The sequence below is a fragment of the Lampris incognitus genome, chromosome 1 (assembly GCF_029633865.1).
Source record: "Lampris incognitus isolate fLamInc1 chromosome 1, fLamInc1.hap2, whole genome shotgun sequence".
Lineage (NCBI taxonomy): Eukaryota > Metazoa > Chordata > Actinopteri > Lampriformes > Lampridae > Lampris > Lampris incognitus.
In genome coordinates, this window is record NC_079211.1 from 51186551 (window position 1) to 51203402 (window position 16852).

The window sequence follows — 16852 nt, forward strand, 5'->3', positions numbered from 1 at the left end:
CCTGATCATGACCAAGCTCCCCATCAAAGTGCGCCCCCAACAGCGTCTCAAGAAACCCATAAAAAAGCAACTGAACTGTGCTAAATTGAAGTCAGCCCCAGCATGGAATGAGTTCCGTCACTCTATAGGTACGATAGCACTAGAGTTCGAGGCCATTCTGAGCTCTGACAGTTCCAAGGATCAGAAATTGACCTTCCTAACCTCACTGCTACATCAAATTGCAATTGACTCAATAGGCTACAGAGCCAGAAAACATCTGGACTGGTTCGACGAGAACTCTTGACACCATCACAGCCCTGCTGGAAACCATGCATAGGGCACACAGGACTACTCTCAACTGCCCTGCATCCGCCATCTTTCGGCAGCAGTGGCAAACAGCACGTAAGGAGGTACAAACAACTTTGTGCACTCTGCAAAATACATGGCGGATTCAATCATATGCTTCACTCATATTCTGACAATTATATCATACGCTATAAATAAAAATCATATGCTATAAATAAATAAAAATCATGCTATAAATAAATAAAAATATAAATCAAGATTCAATCATATGCTGACAGAAATTATATGCATAACTTCTACAATTCTATGAAGACTATATATGGCCCCAGGAACTGTTCTATGATTCTATCACACCCTTAAAGTCAGCGGACAGACTGACAACATCTGAAAGACCAAAAGTGGATTCTGGCAAGGTGGGCTGAACATTTTGAAGCCCTATTTAGTAACTAGCACTCACCAACCGACCAATCCATCCTGGAAGAGCTACTAATTCGTCCGCCCATCCCAGACCTTGACCACTCACCAACTTTTCAAGAAGCACTTGCCGCCATCAACTCCTTCAAGAACAATAAGTCCCCTGGCAGTGATGGTATCTCAGCAGAACTCCTAAAACAAGGAGGATACTTGTGCACCAGAATGATCTATCAGTACATCCTGGAGGTCTGGGACCAAGAGAGTGTCCCTTAACAATGGAGGGATGCTAAAATTGTCACTCTGTGCAAAAACAGGGGTGACAAGTCCATCTGTGGCAACAGTCATGGCATATCCCTACTAGCTGTTGCAGGCAAAGTCCTAGCAAAGGTCATGCTATGCAGGATGATGATGCACTTGACAGAACATCTGCTGCCAGGGTCACAGTACAGTTCCAGGAAGAACAGGAGTACTTTGGATATGATTTTCACTGTAAGACAGCTACAAGAAAAGTGCTGCGAAAAACATCAGGACCTTTTCATGGCTTTTGTCGACCTCTCCAAAGTCACTGTAAATAGAGAGCTACTTTGGAAAATCCTGAGAAAGTTTGGCTGTCCAAGCAAATCTGTGAACATTCTATCACAGTTCCATGATGGGATGGTGGCACGGGTGTCCATAGGAGGACAGGAAACGGCACCCTTTAATGTATGGACCGGAGTGAGGCAGGAGTGTGTGCTGACACCGGTACTCTTTAACATTTACGTCATATGTGTCACAAAACTTTTTCACAAAGATCTGCAAGACATTAGTGGGATCATAGGTTCCAGGCAACCACCCAGTTGTCTTCAGTGCAGGTCCTTGAGCTGCAGTATGCTGATGACTGTGGCTGTTATAGCTCACACACCAGAAGACCTGCAAACCATCCTTGCCACAGTTGTGAATGCCTACAGCAGGCTGGGTCTATCAGTCAACACCACCAAGACTGAGGTGTTATGCCAATGGAGGTCCAGCCCCCCACCCACTATGCCTGTCTATAGACCACCAACCACTTTCAGTTGCTCAATCTTTCAAATACTTGAGCAGAGTCCTTTCTGAGGGCTGCAACACTGATCATTCAATTCATTCCAATTCAATCCATTGTCATTAAAAACAATTTGCAGGCACATGTTAAAAAGGAAATGAGGGCTGTGGCTTCACCAAACAGTGCAAGACAGACACAGACAAACACAGCAAACACAGTATAAGATATACACACATGAAGACAAAAAGCTAAAAATAAGTTAAAAAAGAGCAAGAGTACAAAATATTTAAAAATATGTACAGACATTCAGTGGGTGGCCAGGTTAAGGTGGGCAACAGCTTGTGGAAAGAAGCTGTTTTTGAGCCTGGTAGTGCGGGCTCTGAGGCTCCTGTAGCGCCTCCCAGAGCGCAGGGGGGAGAACAGTCCATGGTTGGGGTGGGTGGGATCTCTGCTGATGCTCAGACCCCTTTGAAGGCAGCGTTTGTTATAAATGTCTTTTATGGCTGGGAGCTAGGTACCGGTGATATGCTGGGCCGCCTTGACGACCCGCTGTAGAGTTTTCTGGTCTACTGACGTGCAGTTGACATACCACACTGAGATGCAGCTGGTCAGGATGCTCTCTATGGTGCAGTGGTAGAAGTTGGTGAGAATTTTGGGGGATAGGCGGGCGCTCCTCAGCCTCCTTAGGAAATGCAGGCATTGTTGGGCCTTTTTCACAAGGGCCTGGGTGTTTAATGTCCAGAAAAGTTCCTCGCTGATGTGGATTCCAAGGAATTTAAAGCTGGAAACACGCTCCACTTCCACCCCATTGAAGTGTATGGGGGAGTGGCTGCAGCTTCTAGATCTCCTGAAGTCCACAATCAGCTCCTTCATCTTCTGCATATTGAAGACAATATTGTTGGTAGTACACCATGATGTGAGGTGCTGAATCTCGTCCCTGTAGGCCGTCTCGTCATTGTTGGTGACTGTGGTGTCATCTGCAAACTTAACTATAACATTTGAAGGGTGAGTTGGCAGGCAGTCATGGGTAAAGAGGGAGAAAAGGAGGGGCGTCAGAACACGGCCTTTAGGGGCACCTGTGCTGAGGGTCAGGGTGTGGTCACCTAACCTAACAGACTGAGGTGTGTTGGTCAGGAAGTCAAGGGTCCAGTTACAGAGGGAGGGGTTGAGGCCAAAGGAGAGGAGTTTGGTGGTTAGTTTGGCGGGGATGATAGCGTTGAAGGCAGAGCTATAATCTATAAACAGCATCTGGATGTATGTGTTGTTAAATTCAAGGTGGGTCAGAGCAAAGTGCAGGGCAGTGGCAATGGCATCCTCAGTAGACCTTTTGGGATGGTAGGTGAACTGATGTGGGTCGAATGTGGGGGGATAATGTTTTTGATGTGAGCCAGAACCAGTCTCTCGAAGCACTTCATGGCAATGGGGGTGAGTGTTATGGGTCGGTAGTCATCCAGACATGTGGATGTTGGTTTCTTGGGGACAGGAATGATAGAGGTGGTCTTAAAGCATGCCAGGACTATGAATTGGGACAGAGAGAGGTTAAATATAGTTGTGAAGACCTCAGCCAGCTGGTCGGCACTTCCCTGAGGACCCGACCCGGTATGCTGTCTGGTCCGGCAACCTTCCGTGTGTTCACTCTGCACAGTGATTCTCTTGACCTCTGCGATCGATAGAGTGAGCACCTGGTTTTCTGGGTGGCTGGAGATTTTTGTGGCCGGGTCAGTATTGTCCTTGTCAAAGCAGGCATAGAAATTATTTAGCGTGTCTGGCAGGGAGGCATCATGGACAGTGGGACCGCTATTGGAGCTTTTGTAGCCTGTGATAGACTAAATGCCTTGCCACATTTGCCGGGGATCAGAGTTATTGTGAAAATAGTCCTCTATTCATAGGGAATATTTACATTTGGCTGTTCTGATGCCCTTTTTGAGGTTGGATCTGGCTGCGCTGTAGGCCTCACAGTTACCTGACTTGAACGCTGCATCCTGGACTTTCAGCAGCTGCCAGACCTCACTGGTCATCCAGGGTTTCTGGTTTGGAAAGGCGCAGATTGATTTTTTGTTGTGACACTCTCAGTGCAAAAGTTAATGTAGGCTAGTATGGCAGATGTCTGTTCATTAATGTCTATATGGGAGCCATGGGTAGCTGAATGTTCAAAAATACTCCAGTCTGTGTTGTCAAAACAGTCCTGGAGTTCAGAGACTGCTCCTTCTGGCCAGACAGTGATTGTCTTTACTGCTGGCTTGACCCGTTTTATTAGGGTTTTGTAGGCTGGGACCAGGAACAGGCAGAGGTGGTCAGAATGCCCCAGATGAGGGCAGGGAGTAGCTTTGTATGAGTCCTTGATGTTTGTATAGAGATGGTCCAGGGTGTTTTGTCCCCTAGTGGGGCAGGAGACATGCTGATGGAATTTGGGCAATACAGCCCTGAGGTTAGCCTGATTAAAGTCACCACTGTAATGTCCGTAGACGCCTTGTCTTACTGACATAAGAATAATTCAAGAACGAGCCGACTTCGTAGGTTCCTAACTGTGTAGCTTTTACTAGCGTTCATCTGACATACAACCTTCATAACATGCCCGTCTCACTTCCTGTATACGTCACACGCACTGCACGTACACCCGTGAGTACGTCAAGTTAAACACGTGACCTTTCATTCATTACATCTCCCCCTCTAAGATGATTTTCTAACCTGTATATCACCCCCCTTTTCACAAAAAAAAAAATAAAAAATCCCCCACAGTACACAAGTCCATACGCCTCACAAATCCAGCCGGATTGCAGGCTTGCTCACCCTGGCAGAGCGAGTAACATATGGTGTGGAAGTTGGCATTTCTGCTGCTCGGGACTCATCCGTGTTTCCACTCTCCCCTGGAGTGACATGGTCAGGATCCCTGCTGACAAAGGTGAGTGTTTTAGGTGTGGCCAACAGGTGGCGCCTGTTCCTTCTGTAATGTTCACCTTGAGCTGTCTCCACTATGTAGGATCTGGGAGTGGAGCTCTGACTGTGAACAACTGCTGGCATTGTCCATGTTTTCTGTCCATCAAGTTTGGTGAGTACTGCGTCACCCGAGTTCAGTGGGCGCAGTGTCCGCACGCCGTTCCTGCGGTCGTAGTAGAAAGCCTGCCTCGATTTGGCTGCGGCGTCAGCGGTTTTGATCAGTTCCTCTTTAAGCCAGGCCGGTTTCAGGTTATGCTGCAATGTGGGTAAGGTGGTTCTGAGTCTCCTACCCATGAGCAATTCCGCTGGACTGGCTCCAGTGGAAGAAGAGGGTGTAGCTCTGTATGTCAACAGGGCGAGGAGAGGGTCTTCCTGCCTTAATATGCTTTTGGCTATCTGAACAGCCCTCTCTGCCTGTCCATTACTCTGGGGGTAGTGTGGGCTTGAAGTCACATGGATGAAATCATAATCCTCACTGAACCTCCTCATCTCTTCTGAAACTAGCTGTGGCCCATTATCGCTAACTACAATTTCAGGGATACCAAAACGTGCAAATGTAGCCTTCAGCCTAGCTACAACCTGACTGCTAGTAGTTGTTGGTAGATTTAGGATCTCCAAAAACCTGGAATAATAGTCAGACACTATCAAGTAGTTTTGCTTTTTGTACTCACACAGGTCTATGCCAACTTTCTGCCATGGTCTGGATGGGAGCTCACTTGACATTAAAGGCTCATTTCTCTGTGTGTTCTTGTGTTCTCTGCAGAATTGACATTGCTGTATCTTTGTTGTAATGTGCTCTGTCATTTTGGGCCACCACACTGACTGGCTAGCTCTCTCTCTGCACTTAACTATCCCCTGGTGTCCGTCGTGTATTCTGTCTAAGATCACCTCCCTCATCTCTGTGGGAATGACGATACGACTGCCTCTGATGACTAAACCATCTACCTCAGATAACTCCCCTCTCACCTGATAAAAGTCTCTGACTGTCTCCGGCACTTTATCGACATACTCAGGCCAGCCGTGTCTGATGAAGTCCAACACTGTCTGGAGCTGCAGATCCCCATCCGTGCTCTGTTTTATCTCCTGCATCCTTTGAGGTGTGGCAGGCACCTGGCACACGATGGCATCGATGTGTGCTGCAACATCATCATGAGAAGCACCATCTCCGTAGTACTGCTCTGGGCCTCTGGAGAGTGCATCAGCCACAGCTAAAGTCTTGCCTGGTGCGTATTCAGCCACTGCATTGAAACGCATCAGCCTCATTAACAGTCTCTGGCACCTAATGGGCACATTATCCAAGTCTTTGCTGTTCATGAGAGGCACTAGTGGTTTATGATCGGTGACAGGTCTGAAATTGTCAAGCCCAAACAAGTACTTCTCAAACCTTTCACATGCCCAGACGCTGGCTAAGCACTCTTTCTCGATCTGTGCGTACCTTGTCTCTGCGTCACTCAGCCATCGGGAGCAGTAGGCCACGGGCTTCCAGTATTCCCCGTGCTGCTGGAGCAGAACACCTCCCAGCCCGTAGCTGCTGGCATCTGCTGACACCACCGTAGCTTTGGTGACGTCATAAAAGGTGAGTACCGGGGCGGTGGCGAGTGCTGCTTTAAGGTCTTGGAATGCTGTGTTCTGTGCAGGTCCCCACAGCCACTCTGTCGTTGCTTTAAGCAGTCCATAAAGCGGCTGACCTACAGTGGACAGCTCTGGGACGTATTTTGCCAAATAGTTCACCATCCCAAGGAACCTCTTGAGTTCCGTCACGTTCTGGGGCTGAGGAAAGTTCTCTATTCCGGCCACTTTGTCCGGGTCAGGTCTGATGCCTGCCTCGTTGATGATATGACCAAGGAAGCGGACTTGTTTCTGTTTGAACTTGCATTTCGCTTGGTTCAGTTTGAGACCTGCTGTTTCAATGACCCCCAGCGCCTCTGCTAGGCGCCGGTCATGGATTTCCTCAGTCTCTCCATGTATAAGGATGTCATCCATGTACACCTCTGTGCCCTCTAGCCCGGTCAGAGTTTCCGCCATCTTTCTCTGGAAAATCTCTGGAGCACTCGTTATACCAAATGGAAGGCGGCAGAAAGCATACCTCCCAAATGGGGTGATGAAAAGTGGTGAGCCCCCTGCTGTCTTCATGCAAGGGGATCTGGTAAAACCCACTTGCTGCATCCAACGTTGTGAAGAACTTTGACCCTGCGAGCCTTGGCATTATTTCCTCCATAGTGGGCAGCACGTATTTCTCACGTTTCACCGCTCGATTCAGCCTCCTGAGGTCAGCGCAGCAGCGAACCTCTTTCTTGTTCGGTTTCAGCACCGGCACCATAGCGGCGCACCATTCTGTGGGCTGAGTCACTTTTTCAATAATGCCCTCATTTTCCATGCGCTGCAGTTCTTTCTTAACCAGTGGTACAAGTGGCAGCGGTATCCTTCTGGCTGTATGCACCGCGTATGGCTGGGCACCCTCCACCAGAGCTATTTTCACTGGGTCTGTTTTCAGCAGTCCACTTGAACCGAAAACTCCACTGACCTCATTCATCCGCTTCACTAGACCCATCTCCACTGCCTCTGGACGACTCAGCAGACAGCTGCCTCTCCCCTTGATCACATACACTGGAAAGGAGTATTGTTTCTCCTTGTAGTTGGTTGTGGCTTGAAACTGTCCTATGCAGCTGATGTTTCCACCTGGGCTTATGAAGCATGTGTCAGGAGGTCCCAGTTTTATGTTTGGCTTCAGCTTTTTAAATGTCCCTTGGTTGATAACAGTAGCGTCAGCCCCCGTGTCAATTTTAAAGGTTATTGGTACATCACTTATTGTTAAACTAACAGTCCAATCTTCCTGACTGCTCTCTTTGCCAACTTCTCCCAGAAAGTACAGCTGTTTAACCTCTTCAGTGACTTCTCTCACCGCTTTAGAGTGACATACACGCTCCCAATGTCCCTTTTTATGACTCTTGTTGCACTTACTGTTCGTTGCAGGACACTTCCGCTCATCGGTGTGCTGCGTCTTGCCGCACCTCCCGCATTCATCTACTTTGTTGGTTGCAGGTCTGCTGCCACCATGACGCTGTCCGCCCTTTTTGTTTTGGCGTCCGTCCCGCCGTCGGACAACATTGACGTTAGCCAGCTGGGCCTCTGGTTGGTTAGCTTGGAGGCTGAGCTGCTTTGTTATTGCCTCCGCCTGGCGCACTTGTTCAATGACTTTCACCAGAGTAAGGTCCGCTGTGAGCTGGAACTGACGGGAGAGCACCTTATCTTTTATGCCCACTACCAGACGATCTCTGATATGTTCATCCCTCTTGTCCCCAAACTCACAGTGTTCAGACAGCTCATACAATGTCCGGATGTACATCTCCGCTGTCTCTCCTGGCTGCTGGCTACGTTGATAGAAGCACGCCCTCTCATGTATGATGTTACGGCGGGGAATAAAGTAGCCGTCGAACTTTTTCAGTACGATATCATAGTCCACTTTATCACCCTCCGCCGCGAAGTCAAACGAGCTGAATATCTTTTCAGCCTCGCTGCCCATTGCATAAATCAGCGAACTCACTTGAATCTCCCCGTCGTCTTTATCCAGCTTTGTCGCGAGCCTGAAGCGCGAAAACCGTTGTTTCCACTCCGGCCATTCAACGGGGCAGTCAAACTTGAATTCACTCGGCGGATTAAACTTCGGCATGACCGCTCGTGTTCCGATACACAGACTATTCTGACACCATGTAATGTCCGTAGACGCCTTGTCTTACTGACATAAGAATAATTCAAGAACGAGCCGACTTCGTAGGTTCTTAACTGTGTAGCTTTTACTAGCGTTCATCCGACATACAACCTTCATAACATGCCCGTCTCACTTCCTGTATACGTCACACGCACTGCACGTACACCCGTGAGTAGGTCAAGTTAAACACGTGACCTTTCATTCATTACAACCACCTATGATAAAAGCATTGTCCGGGTGTTTGGTCTGTTGTCTGCTGATGGCACATTGTAGCTGCTTCAGTGCTACCTTAGCATTAGCATGTGGGGGGGATGTATACAGCGGCGATGGTAATGGCCGATAGCTCCCTCGGCAGGTAAAAAGGCCTGCACTGAATCATAAGGAGCTGGAGATCAGCAGAGCAATGCCTTTCAACCATCTTTATATTGTTGCACCAAGAGTTACTGACATAAATACTCAAACCTCCTCCGCGGATCTTGCCGGAGTCCGCTGTCCTGTCGGCACGGAAGGCTCTGCGGCCCGCTAGCTCGACTGCCGAGTCGCCATGTTGCTGTTGAGCCAAGTCTCCGTAAACATCAGCAGACAGCAGTTCTGCAGCCTTTTCTGAGAGGACAGCCTGAGTCTTATCTCGTCCATTTTGTTAGCTAACGACCGGACATTAGCCATGAAGATGCTGGGGAGGGAAACTTTGAAGGGAGCGCTACTTAGCTTAGCATGTAGCCCGCCTCGTTTCCCGCTCTTCTATTCACGTTGCCGCCAGGGGGCAGCGTTTCCTTTGCGAGACCGGTGAGCGGATAATATCGACGGGGAAACTGTCCGTGATGGTGGAGGGAAGTGAGTAATCCGTTCTGAGGTTTAAAAGTTCCTGACGGCTGTAGAAGAGCACATGACCTACACTTGTAAATAAACTTAAAACTAACATATAAATAACAAAGAAAACACAACACTGAACAGGGAGCCGCAGTAGCTGCTGCGGCGCCATCATGAAACTCATAACATTGTAGCGAATTCGGGGGTCAACGCAACCACAGGAACTGCCGCGGCCGGGAAGCGAACCCGTGTCGCCCGCACCGCAGAAGACATCGTTAACCGCTAGACTAAAGGGTCAGACCCGCCAGCCAGCGGCCAGCGTGTCTACTAATCCATGCACGTTACAATAGAATCAAACAAGCCTATGTAGCCTTCGGCAAACTCCAATATAAGGTCTTCCAAAACAAACACCTCCACACCAAAATTGCCATTTATAAAGCTGTCTGTATCACAACTCCCCTATACAACTGTGAAGCCTGGGGTCACATACAGCTGCAACCAAAGGTTGCTGGAGCACTTCCACATAAGGTGTCTTCAGTGAATCATGGGGATCACGTGGCGTGACCATGTTCCTCATGCTGAGATTCTTGCTAGAACAAACTGCAAGAGCAAAGAAGCCACGGTCACTGAACACCAACTGCGCTGGCTTGGGCATGTCATCAGGATGCCTCAAGAACACCTGCCATGTCAAGTCCTGTATGGACAGCTTCATCTGGGCCGCCGGTCCACAGGTGGTCAGAAGAAGCGGTACAAAGACAGCTAAAAACATCGCGGACGAAGTGTCGTATCGATCCCTTGAGATTGCCATCAACTGCCATCAACTGACTGTCGTCAACTGTTCCAACTAGCAGATCTGCCACAGAGGTATAGAACAGCTGGAAACGGAGAGGAATGTGGAAAAAAACAACAGAAAAGACTAAGGAGACACACAACCATGCCTGCCCCCACTAACTCAGACTTCATATGCCCATCGCGCAATAAAAGAACTGGACTCTACAGTCACCAAAGAACACCGTTAACAAGGAGGGATGTCATCATCGGTCTCGATGGACTACCAGCAAGCAAGCAGTCGTGTGTGCGTGTGCATGTTTGTGCATGTGCGTGCATCTGTGTGTGTGTGTTTGTTTAACCTTGAGTGCTGGTTGTAAAACAAATGGTCTTTCAGGCATAACAAAGCATTAGCAGTGTGTTAACAGCTGGCAGGATTGGGCTGATGCAGATTCATGCTTACAGAAACCATATCATGTGGGAGTAAAAGGGGCTGTTTGAATGTTCAGCTTACGTGGTCCGGATGATTCCAGTTTGCTTCAGTTTGGATTTGCCCTTCTCCTTTTTCCTGTCTTTCCTTCTGGGCTTGGAGACGGGCCTGGGAATCACAGATACAACCAAATATTTACCTACAGAGTCAAACATCTACGTCAGACATCCTAGTCTGTGAAAATGGCTGAAATTTCCATAATGAGGTTTTTTCTTTACAGCCAGTAACCTGTGGATTACATCCATATTAGTTGTCCTCTCCTGGTACAGTATTTAAAGTCATCGGTTTGTCAGAATGATTTGTAAGCAATCAATCTATTGAATAAAATGTTTATCCTAAAAAAAACAAAAAACAAATGTTCTTGCATCTACAGTGTCAATATTCATGCAAAATTAAATCCATTCTGAACTCTGTCCAAAATGATGGTCAGGAGAACGAAAATGTCTCACCAGCCGGACTGTTCTGACTGTTCTCAGATCAGTGCTGAGCAGACAGAACTGATCTGAGCATCAGTAGAAACTGTCACTCGACTATTCTGGGGAGCTTAACTGTTTGGCAGGCAGAGTTTGACCTTCTCAATTTGGAAGAGCCAAAATATGCCCTCCCCCCTTCTCACATCAACGTATGCTTAGTTTCTCATATTTTCTGATCAAGTTGGGTGAAAACTTGATAAAACTTTTTTTACCAGAAATCCTCAGCTGATGATTGTAATTTAACGTCACCCTGGATGTTATCTACTGCAGGGGTCCCCAGATGTTCTCATGCCCCGACCCCCCCATGTCCCAGCACCCACCACACCCGCCACACACTGTGTGCAGTAAAATCAGCAATAAATTACCACAACCAGATAGTGAAAAGTCCTCTCTATGCTTTCCATTAATGCAGCATTCCCATTTTCAGTGTTAAGTCATGGCCTATCATTGAGCACATGAAAAAGCATAAAAATTGCTAAAATTGTCCCTAGGTGTGTGTGTGTGGCGGCCCTGTGATGGCCTGGCGGCCTGTCCAGGGTGTCTCCCTGCCTGCCACCCTATGACTTCTGGGATAGGCTCCAGCATCCCCGTGACCCTGAGAAGCAGGATAAGCGGTTTGGATAATGGATGGATGGATAAAACAGCATAACTACATCAAACATTGTTTCAGTGGTGTTTTGACCAGTTCATCTGGACATTTAGTGTAAACACACTAAACGTTAATGAACTGGTTCAGCTTTCTGGGGTTGCAACCCATAGTTTGAAAACCACTCCCTTACTGGACCCCCTTATTCTGAATAGTCTACCCTACGCCCACTTCCTCACAGTGATTTGTGTTTCTGTCTACATGGTGATGGCGGTCGCGTGGCTCGGGTCCTGGGCTGTTCCGTTGGTGCCTGGACACTGCTTGGCATCCTCCTCATCATATTCGTCATATATTTTATAAGTCCATTATAATTGTGTTATCCTCTTTCAATGTTGTATTGTGTAAACACAACATCATTGCAGGTTGTCCGTCTTGGGGGACAGAGCCCTGGTCTGTTGCTCTCCCTGAGGTTTCTTCCTATTGGTTCTCCCTGTTAAAGGGGTTTTTAGGGAGTTGTTCCTTATCCAATATGAGGGACAGGATGTTGTGTTGCTGTAAAGCCCCCTGAGGCTAATTTCCAATTTGTGATATTGGGCTATACAAATAAAACTGACTTGACCGTGAACCGGTAGGCTCGCCACGTCCTGTTGTGACTTTTTGTTTTGGGTTGTGGGGGAAGATCTCTCGGCAGAAGGTACGGAAAAACCACAATCAGTGTTTCAGCTTCTGGTGTGGGAAGATGGCGGCGCGAACTTAACGTTTGCAGCAGCCTCGCCAAGTGCCGTCCATGCAGTGTCTTTGTCTGCACCAGGGTTTGTGTCTTTGTCTGATGGCTGGGAGAGCTGGCACTAGATCAGCTGAGGGAGCTTGGTCTGCTAAGTCCTGTGGGCCTAGGGGCCGCGGCCCTGCCTGAAGAGGAAACACCGAGGGCAGTCTGACAGGACGCGGGGCAGGCTAAGCTAACTGCTAGCCCATGCAGACGGCAGTTCTGACAGTCGTCCTGGCTGGCGTTCGCTCTCTGGGAAAGTGAATTTTTTTGTTGTTGATATGTTGGATATATGTGTTCTTGTAGGTTTTGGATATGTGTCTTTGTCTTTGCGCTGCACTGCTGTGGGCTGGCGGGAATGATATTTCGTGACAAATAAATGTTCCTGATCTTTTCAGCCCTTTAAAAAGTGTGTGAAGAAGACATCAGTATAAATGATTCTAAAATTCAAAATGTGTCCTCTTATCCGTTAGCACTGAATATGGACGCAAATGTGTTTTGGCTTTGCTGCTGTGACTTGTTTTAAAGGGAGCGTCCTCTCCCTCTGTTTCCTTCTCTATCACGCTCTTTCATACGGCATCGGACACACGGTGAAGGGCCGTGATGCTGTTGTTATCGTCTGCCTCCCTATTTGCTATGATGGATGTGTGAGTCGGCCTCGTCAGTCAGGGAGAGAGCACATGGCAGCAGAGATAACATCGTCTCTATGGCGACGACAGGATGTGGCAGGTCCCATGGGCACTGGGACAGAGTCACACAGATGTCAGCTCACTTAGAGGTACACACACACGCACACACAGAGATTTGAATCAGTTATTTAAGTGTGCATGTGAACAGGAGTCGGAGGGGACATGGACAGTAGAGGAGACAGGAGTCTGCAGGACTTCTGGCAGGAGGCTCCAACAAAGCGGTGCCTGTTTCACACAGCACGGCTGCCGATAGCGAAGCAGCTGACACCGGTCAACATCTGACTGCATGTATTGTAGCGAGTTCAGGGGGCAGCCGGGAATCCGCTGCAGCCGGGAATGCGAACCCGGGTCGCCTGCACCGCGAGCGACTGTGTTAACCAGTCGACTAAAGGGTCTGCCCCGTTAGCCAACCGGCTAGCGAGTCGGGTCATCCGCGATCCTTACACTACCCTCCTCCTTCAGGAAGCGCATCCCCCGCGCTTCAACATACCAGCTCCCTCACGCCTCTGGGCGCACGTGCTTCCGATGGCCTCATGGCCTCACCGTCCCACTTCTTGACACCAATGTAGTGAATTCAGGGGGCGGCCGGGAACCGGCCGCAGCCGGGATGCACAGCTGGGCCTCCCGCACCACGGGCGACTCCGTTAACCAGTTGACTAAAGGGTCCGACCCGTTAGCCAACCGGCTAGTGAGTCTAGTCATCCGTGGTTGTTACACAATGTCGGCCTTGGGTAGGAACATTCTCTCACCAAGAACCCCAAATCACCACAACACCGAGCCCACTGGATAGTAGTGCTGCAGTTAGACATGACGGCAGTAGACCAGAGGTCTGTTTACCCTGCGGCTTGACAGACGAAAACGAGGAAAATGAAACTGGGCTCAGAATAGTGGCGGGTGTTTCCTGTCTCTGTGCCAGCTTGAAGTAAATCCGCGAAACGAAGTCCGTCCTAACTGTGCTGAGACTCTCAGAGCCCCTGAGGATGCGTGGTCCCCATGTCCCATCCTGTAAGCTACCGCGAGGGCTGCTTCAGCACCTCCCATGTGCCCTGGTCATGTAGGAGGGAGAAGAGGCCTGTGCTCCGCTTGCACACCCTCCTCCCCAATAAAACACGTGTTTGGATTGCTTATCGTTAAACAGTAACACCTGTGTGCTGTTCACCACAACACTGTTTAAACAGGAAATGTGGATAACTACCATCTGTAAAATAATAATGTGTACAACAAACACACAGACTCCCCCGCCCCAGCAAAACTCCAACAGTACGGTCACAAACACACACATTCTTGTACTGTGTGGGGACCCCCATTAACTACATTCACTCCCTAGCCCTGAACCTTGACCTTAACCACCACAGCTACATGTCTAACCCTCACCCTAACCCTAACCCACACTCTGACCTTAACCACCACAACTCCATGTCTAATCCTAACCCTCACCCTAACCCACACCCTTTAACCCTCACCCTAACCCTAACCTTAACAACCACAACTACATGTCTACCTTAACCCTCACCCTAACCCTGACCTTAACCACCACAACTATATGTCTAACCCTAGCCCTAACCCTAACCCACATCCTGACCTTAACCACCCCAACTACATGTCTAACCCTAGTCCTAACCCTAACCCACATCCTGACCTTAACCACCCCAACTACATGTCTAACCCTAACCCTAAGCCTAAGCCTTTTAACCCTCACCTAACCCTTAACCCTCACCCTAACCCTGACCTTAACCACCACAACTACATGTCTAACCCTAGCCCTAACCCTAACCCACATCCTGACCTTAACCACCCCAACTACATGTCTAACCCTAACCCTAAGCCTTTTAACCGTCACCTAACCCTTAACCCTCACCCTAACCCTGACCTTAATCACCACAACTACATGTCTAACCCTAACCCTAACCCTCACCCTAACCCTTTAAGCCTAACCCTAGCCCTGAACCCTGACCTTAACCACCACAACTACATGTCTAACCTTAACCCTCAACCTCACCCTTTAACCCTCACCCTAACCCTGAACCCTGACCTTAACCACCACAGCTACGTCTAACCCTCACCCCAACCCTAGCCCTAGCCCTGAACCCTGACCTTAACCACCACAACTACATGTCTATCCTTAACCCTCACCCTAACCCTAACCATTAACCCTCACCCTAACCCTGACCTTAATCACCACAGCTACATGTCTAACCCTCACCCTAACCCTCACCCTAGTCCTGAACCCCGACTTTAACCACCACAACTACATGTCTAACCTTAACCCTCACCCTCACCCTTTTAACCCTCACCCTCACCCTTTAACCCTCACCATAACCCTTTAAACCTCACCCTAACCATTTAACCCTCACCCTAATCCTTTTAATCCTCACCCTAACCCTTTTAACTCTAACCCTTTAACCCTCAGCCTCACCCTTTTAACCCTTACCTTAACCCTCACCCTAACCGTTTTTAACCCTCACCCTAACCCTTTAACCCTCACCCTAACACACACACACACACACACACACACACACACACATACACACACACACACACACACACACACACACACATACAGAGTGAGAGAGTTGAGGGGTAAGAGGAGGAAGAGTGATACAGTGATAGTAAGACAGCTGTGATGTGATGTGTTACCTTGTCGTAGTTAACAGCTGGAGGTCTTTGACTCTACAAAAACAAAAACAAAAACAAAAACAAAAACAGACTTGACAGAGTTCCAGTTCCAGCGCAGTGAGGGTAGTCAATTACCAGCAAACCACATTGTGTGTGTGTGTGTGTGTGTGTGTGTGTGTGTGTGTGTGTGTGTGTGTGTGTGTGTGTGTGTTTGATGATGGGGGCGGGGGGGTCATGCTATTCTGTACTTACCTACATTCACACTGGCTGTGCTCGATGAAGGGCAGCTCAACGAGCTCGTGCTTCATGAAGGAGGTCCTCATCAGCTGTAGAGGGCAGCAGAACAATCGCACGTCAGACTGCATCCTCTCACGCACCACTACTGGCTCACGTTTTAACATTTCGCTGGCCTCCACCAGGGGGGGCCGGCTGTGCAGGCAGCTCCCGCTCGAGCGGTGCCTGCTTCACAAACCCAATGCCTGGAACGGCCCTGTGCAGAAGTAGCTGCAGCAGACCGGCTGGGGGGGGGGGTAGCTGCCCTGTGCTTTGGTGTGTGTCTGTGCATTTGTGTATATTGTAGCGAATTCGGGGGGGGGGGGTCCCGGGAACCGCCGCAGCCGGGGCGCGAACCCGTGTCTCCCGCACCACGGGCGACAACGTTAACCAGTCGACTAAAGGCTCCGACCCGTTAGCCAAGGGCTAGCGAGTCTATTCATCCGTGCACGTTACACTACCCCCCCCCTTGCTGGGGGGAAGCGCGTGCTCACGCTTCAGGAACAACCGCAGCCGCACCGTGCAACACCAGAACTCTTCCCCCTTCCTCCGCTAGTCCCGCCCCGCTTTCCTACTTGGCCAGCACCCGTACGGAGAACGCCTCCCTCCAATCAGAAGCTAGAACAAATGGACACGATATGATCTCCCTGATCCCTCGCGTCCATATCCAGCGTTACGATGTTTTTGAACGCCAACATCTGTTATGTCGTGTTATGTCGTGTTGTGTTCACACCGAACGCGAAGCCACCCCCCCTCCCGCGTGATGAGATTACGTATAAAGTCAATGCAAAGACGCGAATAGTCGCGAATGACGCGAGTTGAACGCGAGATATTCGCGTGACGCAGTGTTGCGAAAGCCTATCAGCGTTGAGATTCTCCTGACGTCACCGAGGTCCCGTTGCGTCAGAAAAGGGAGGACACGCTGGTCGTCGCGGCTCGCGTACTCGATCCTGCGGCCAAACTCGCGCACGAACATTCGCTTGGCGTTTGGTGGAACACAACATTGGTCTGCCGTGTG

General features: G+C 49.2%; 1 protein-coding gene across 1 annotated transcript in view; it reads right to left on the reverse strand.

The window, feature by feature from the left end:
- Nucleotides 1-16852, reverse strand: part of vegfba (vascular endothelial growth factor Ba) — a 50079-nt gene that overhangs the window by 16068 nt on the left and 17159 nt on the right. Inside the window, 3 exon segments of the mRNA XM_056277868.1 lie at nt 10457-10539; nt 15583-15615; nt 15814-15887. Coding sequence (XP_056133843.1) covers nt 10457-10539; nt 15583-15615; nt 15814-15887 — 190 coding nt within the window.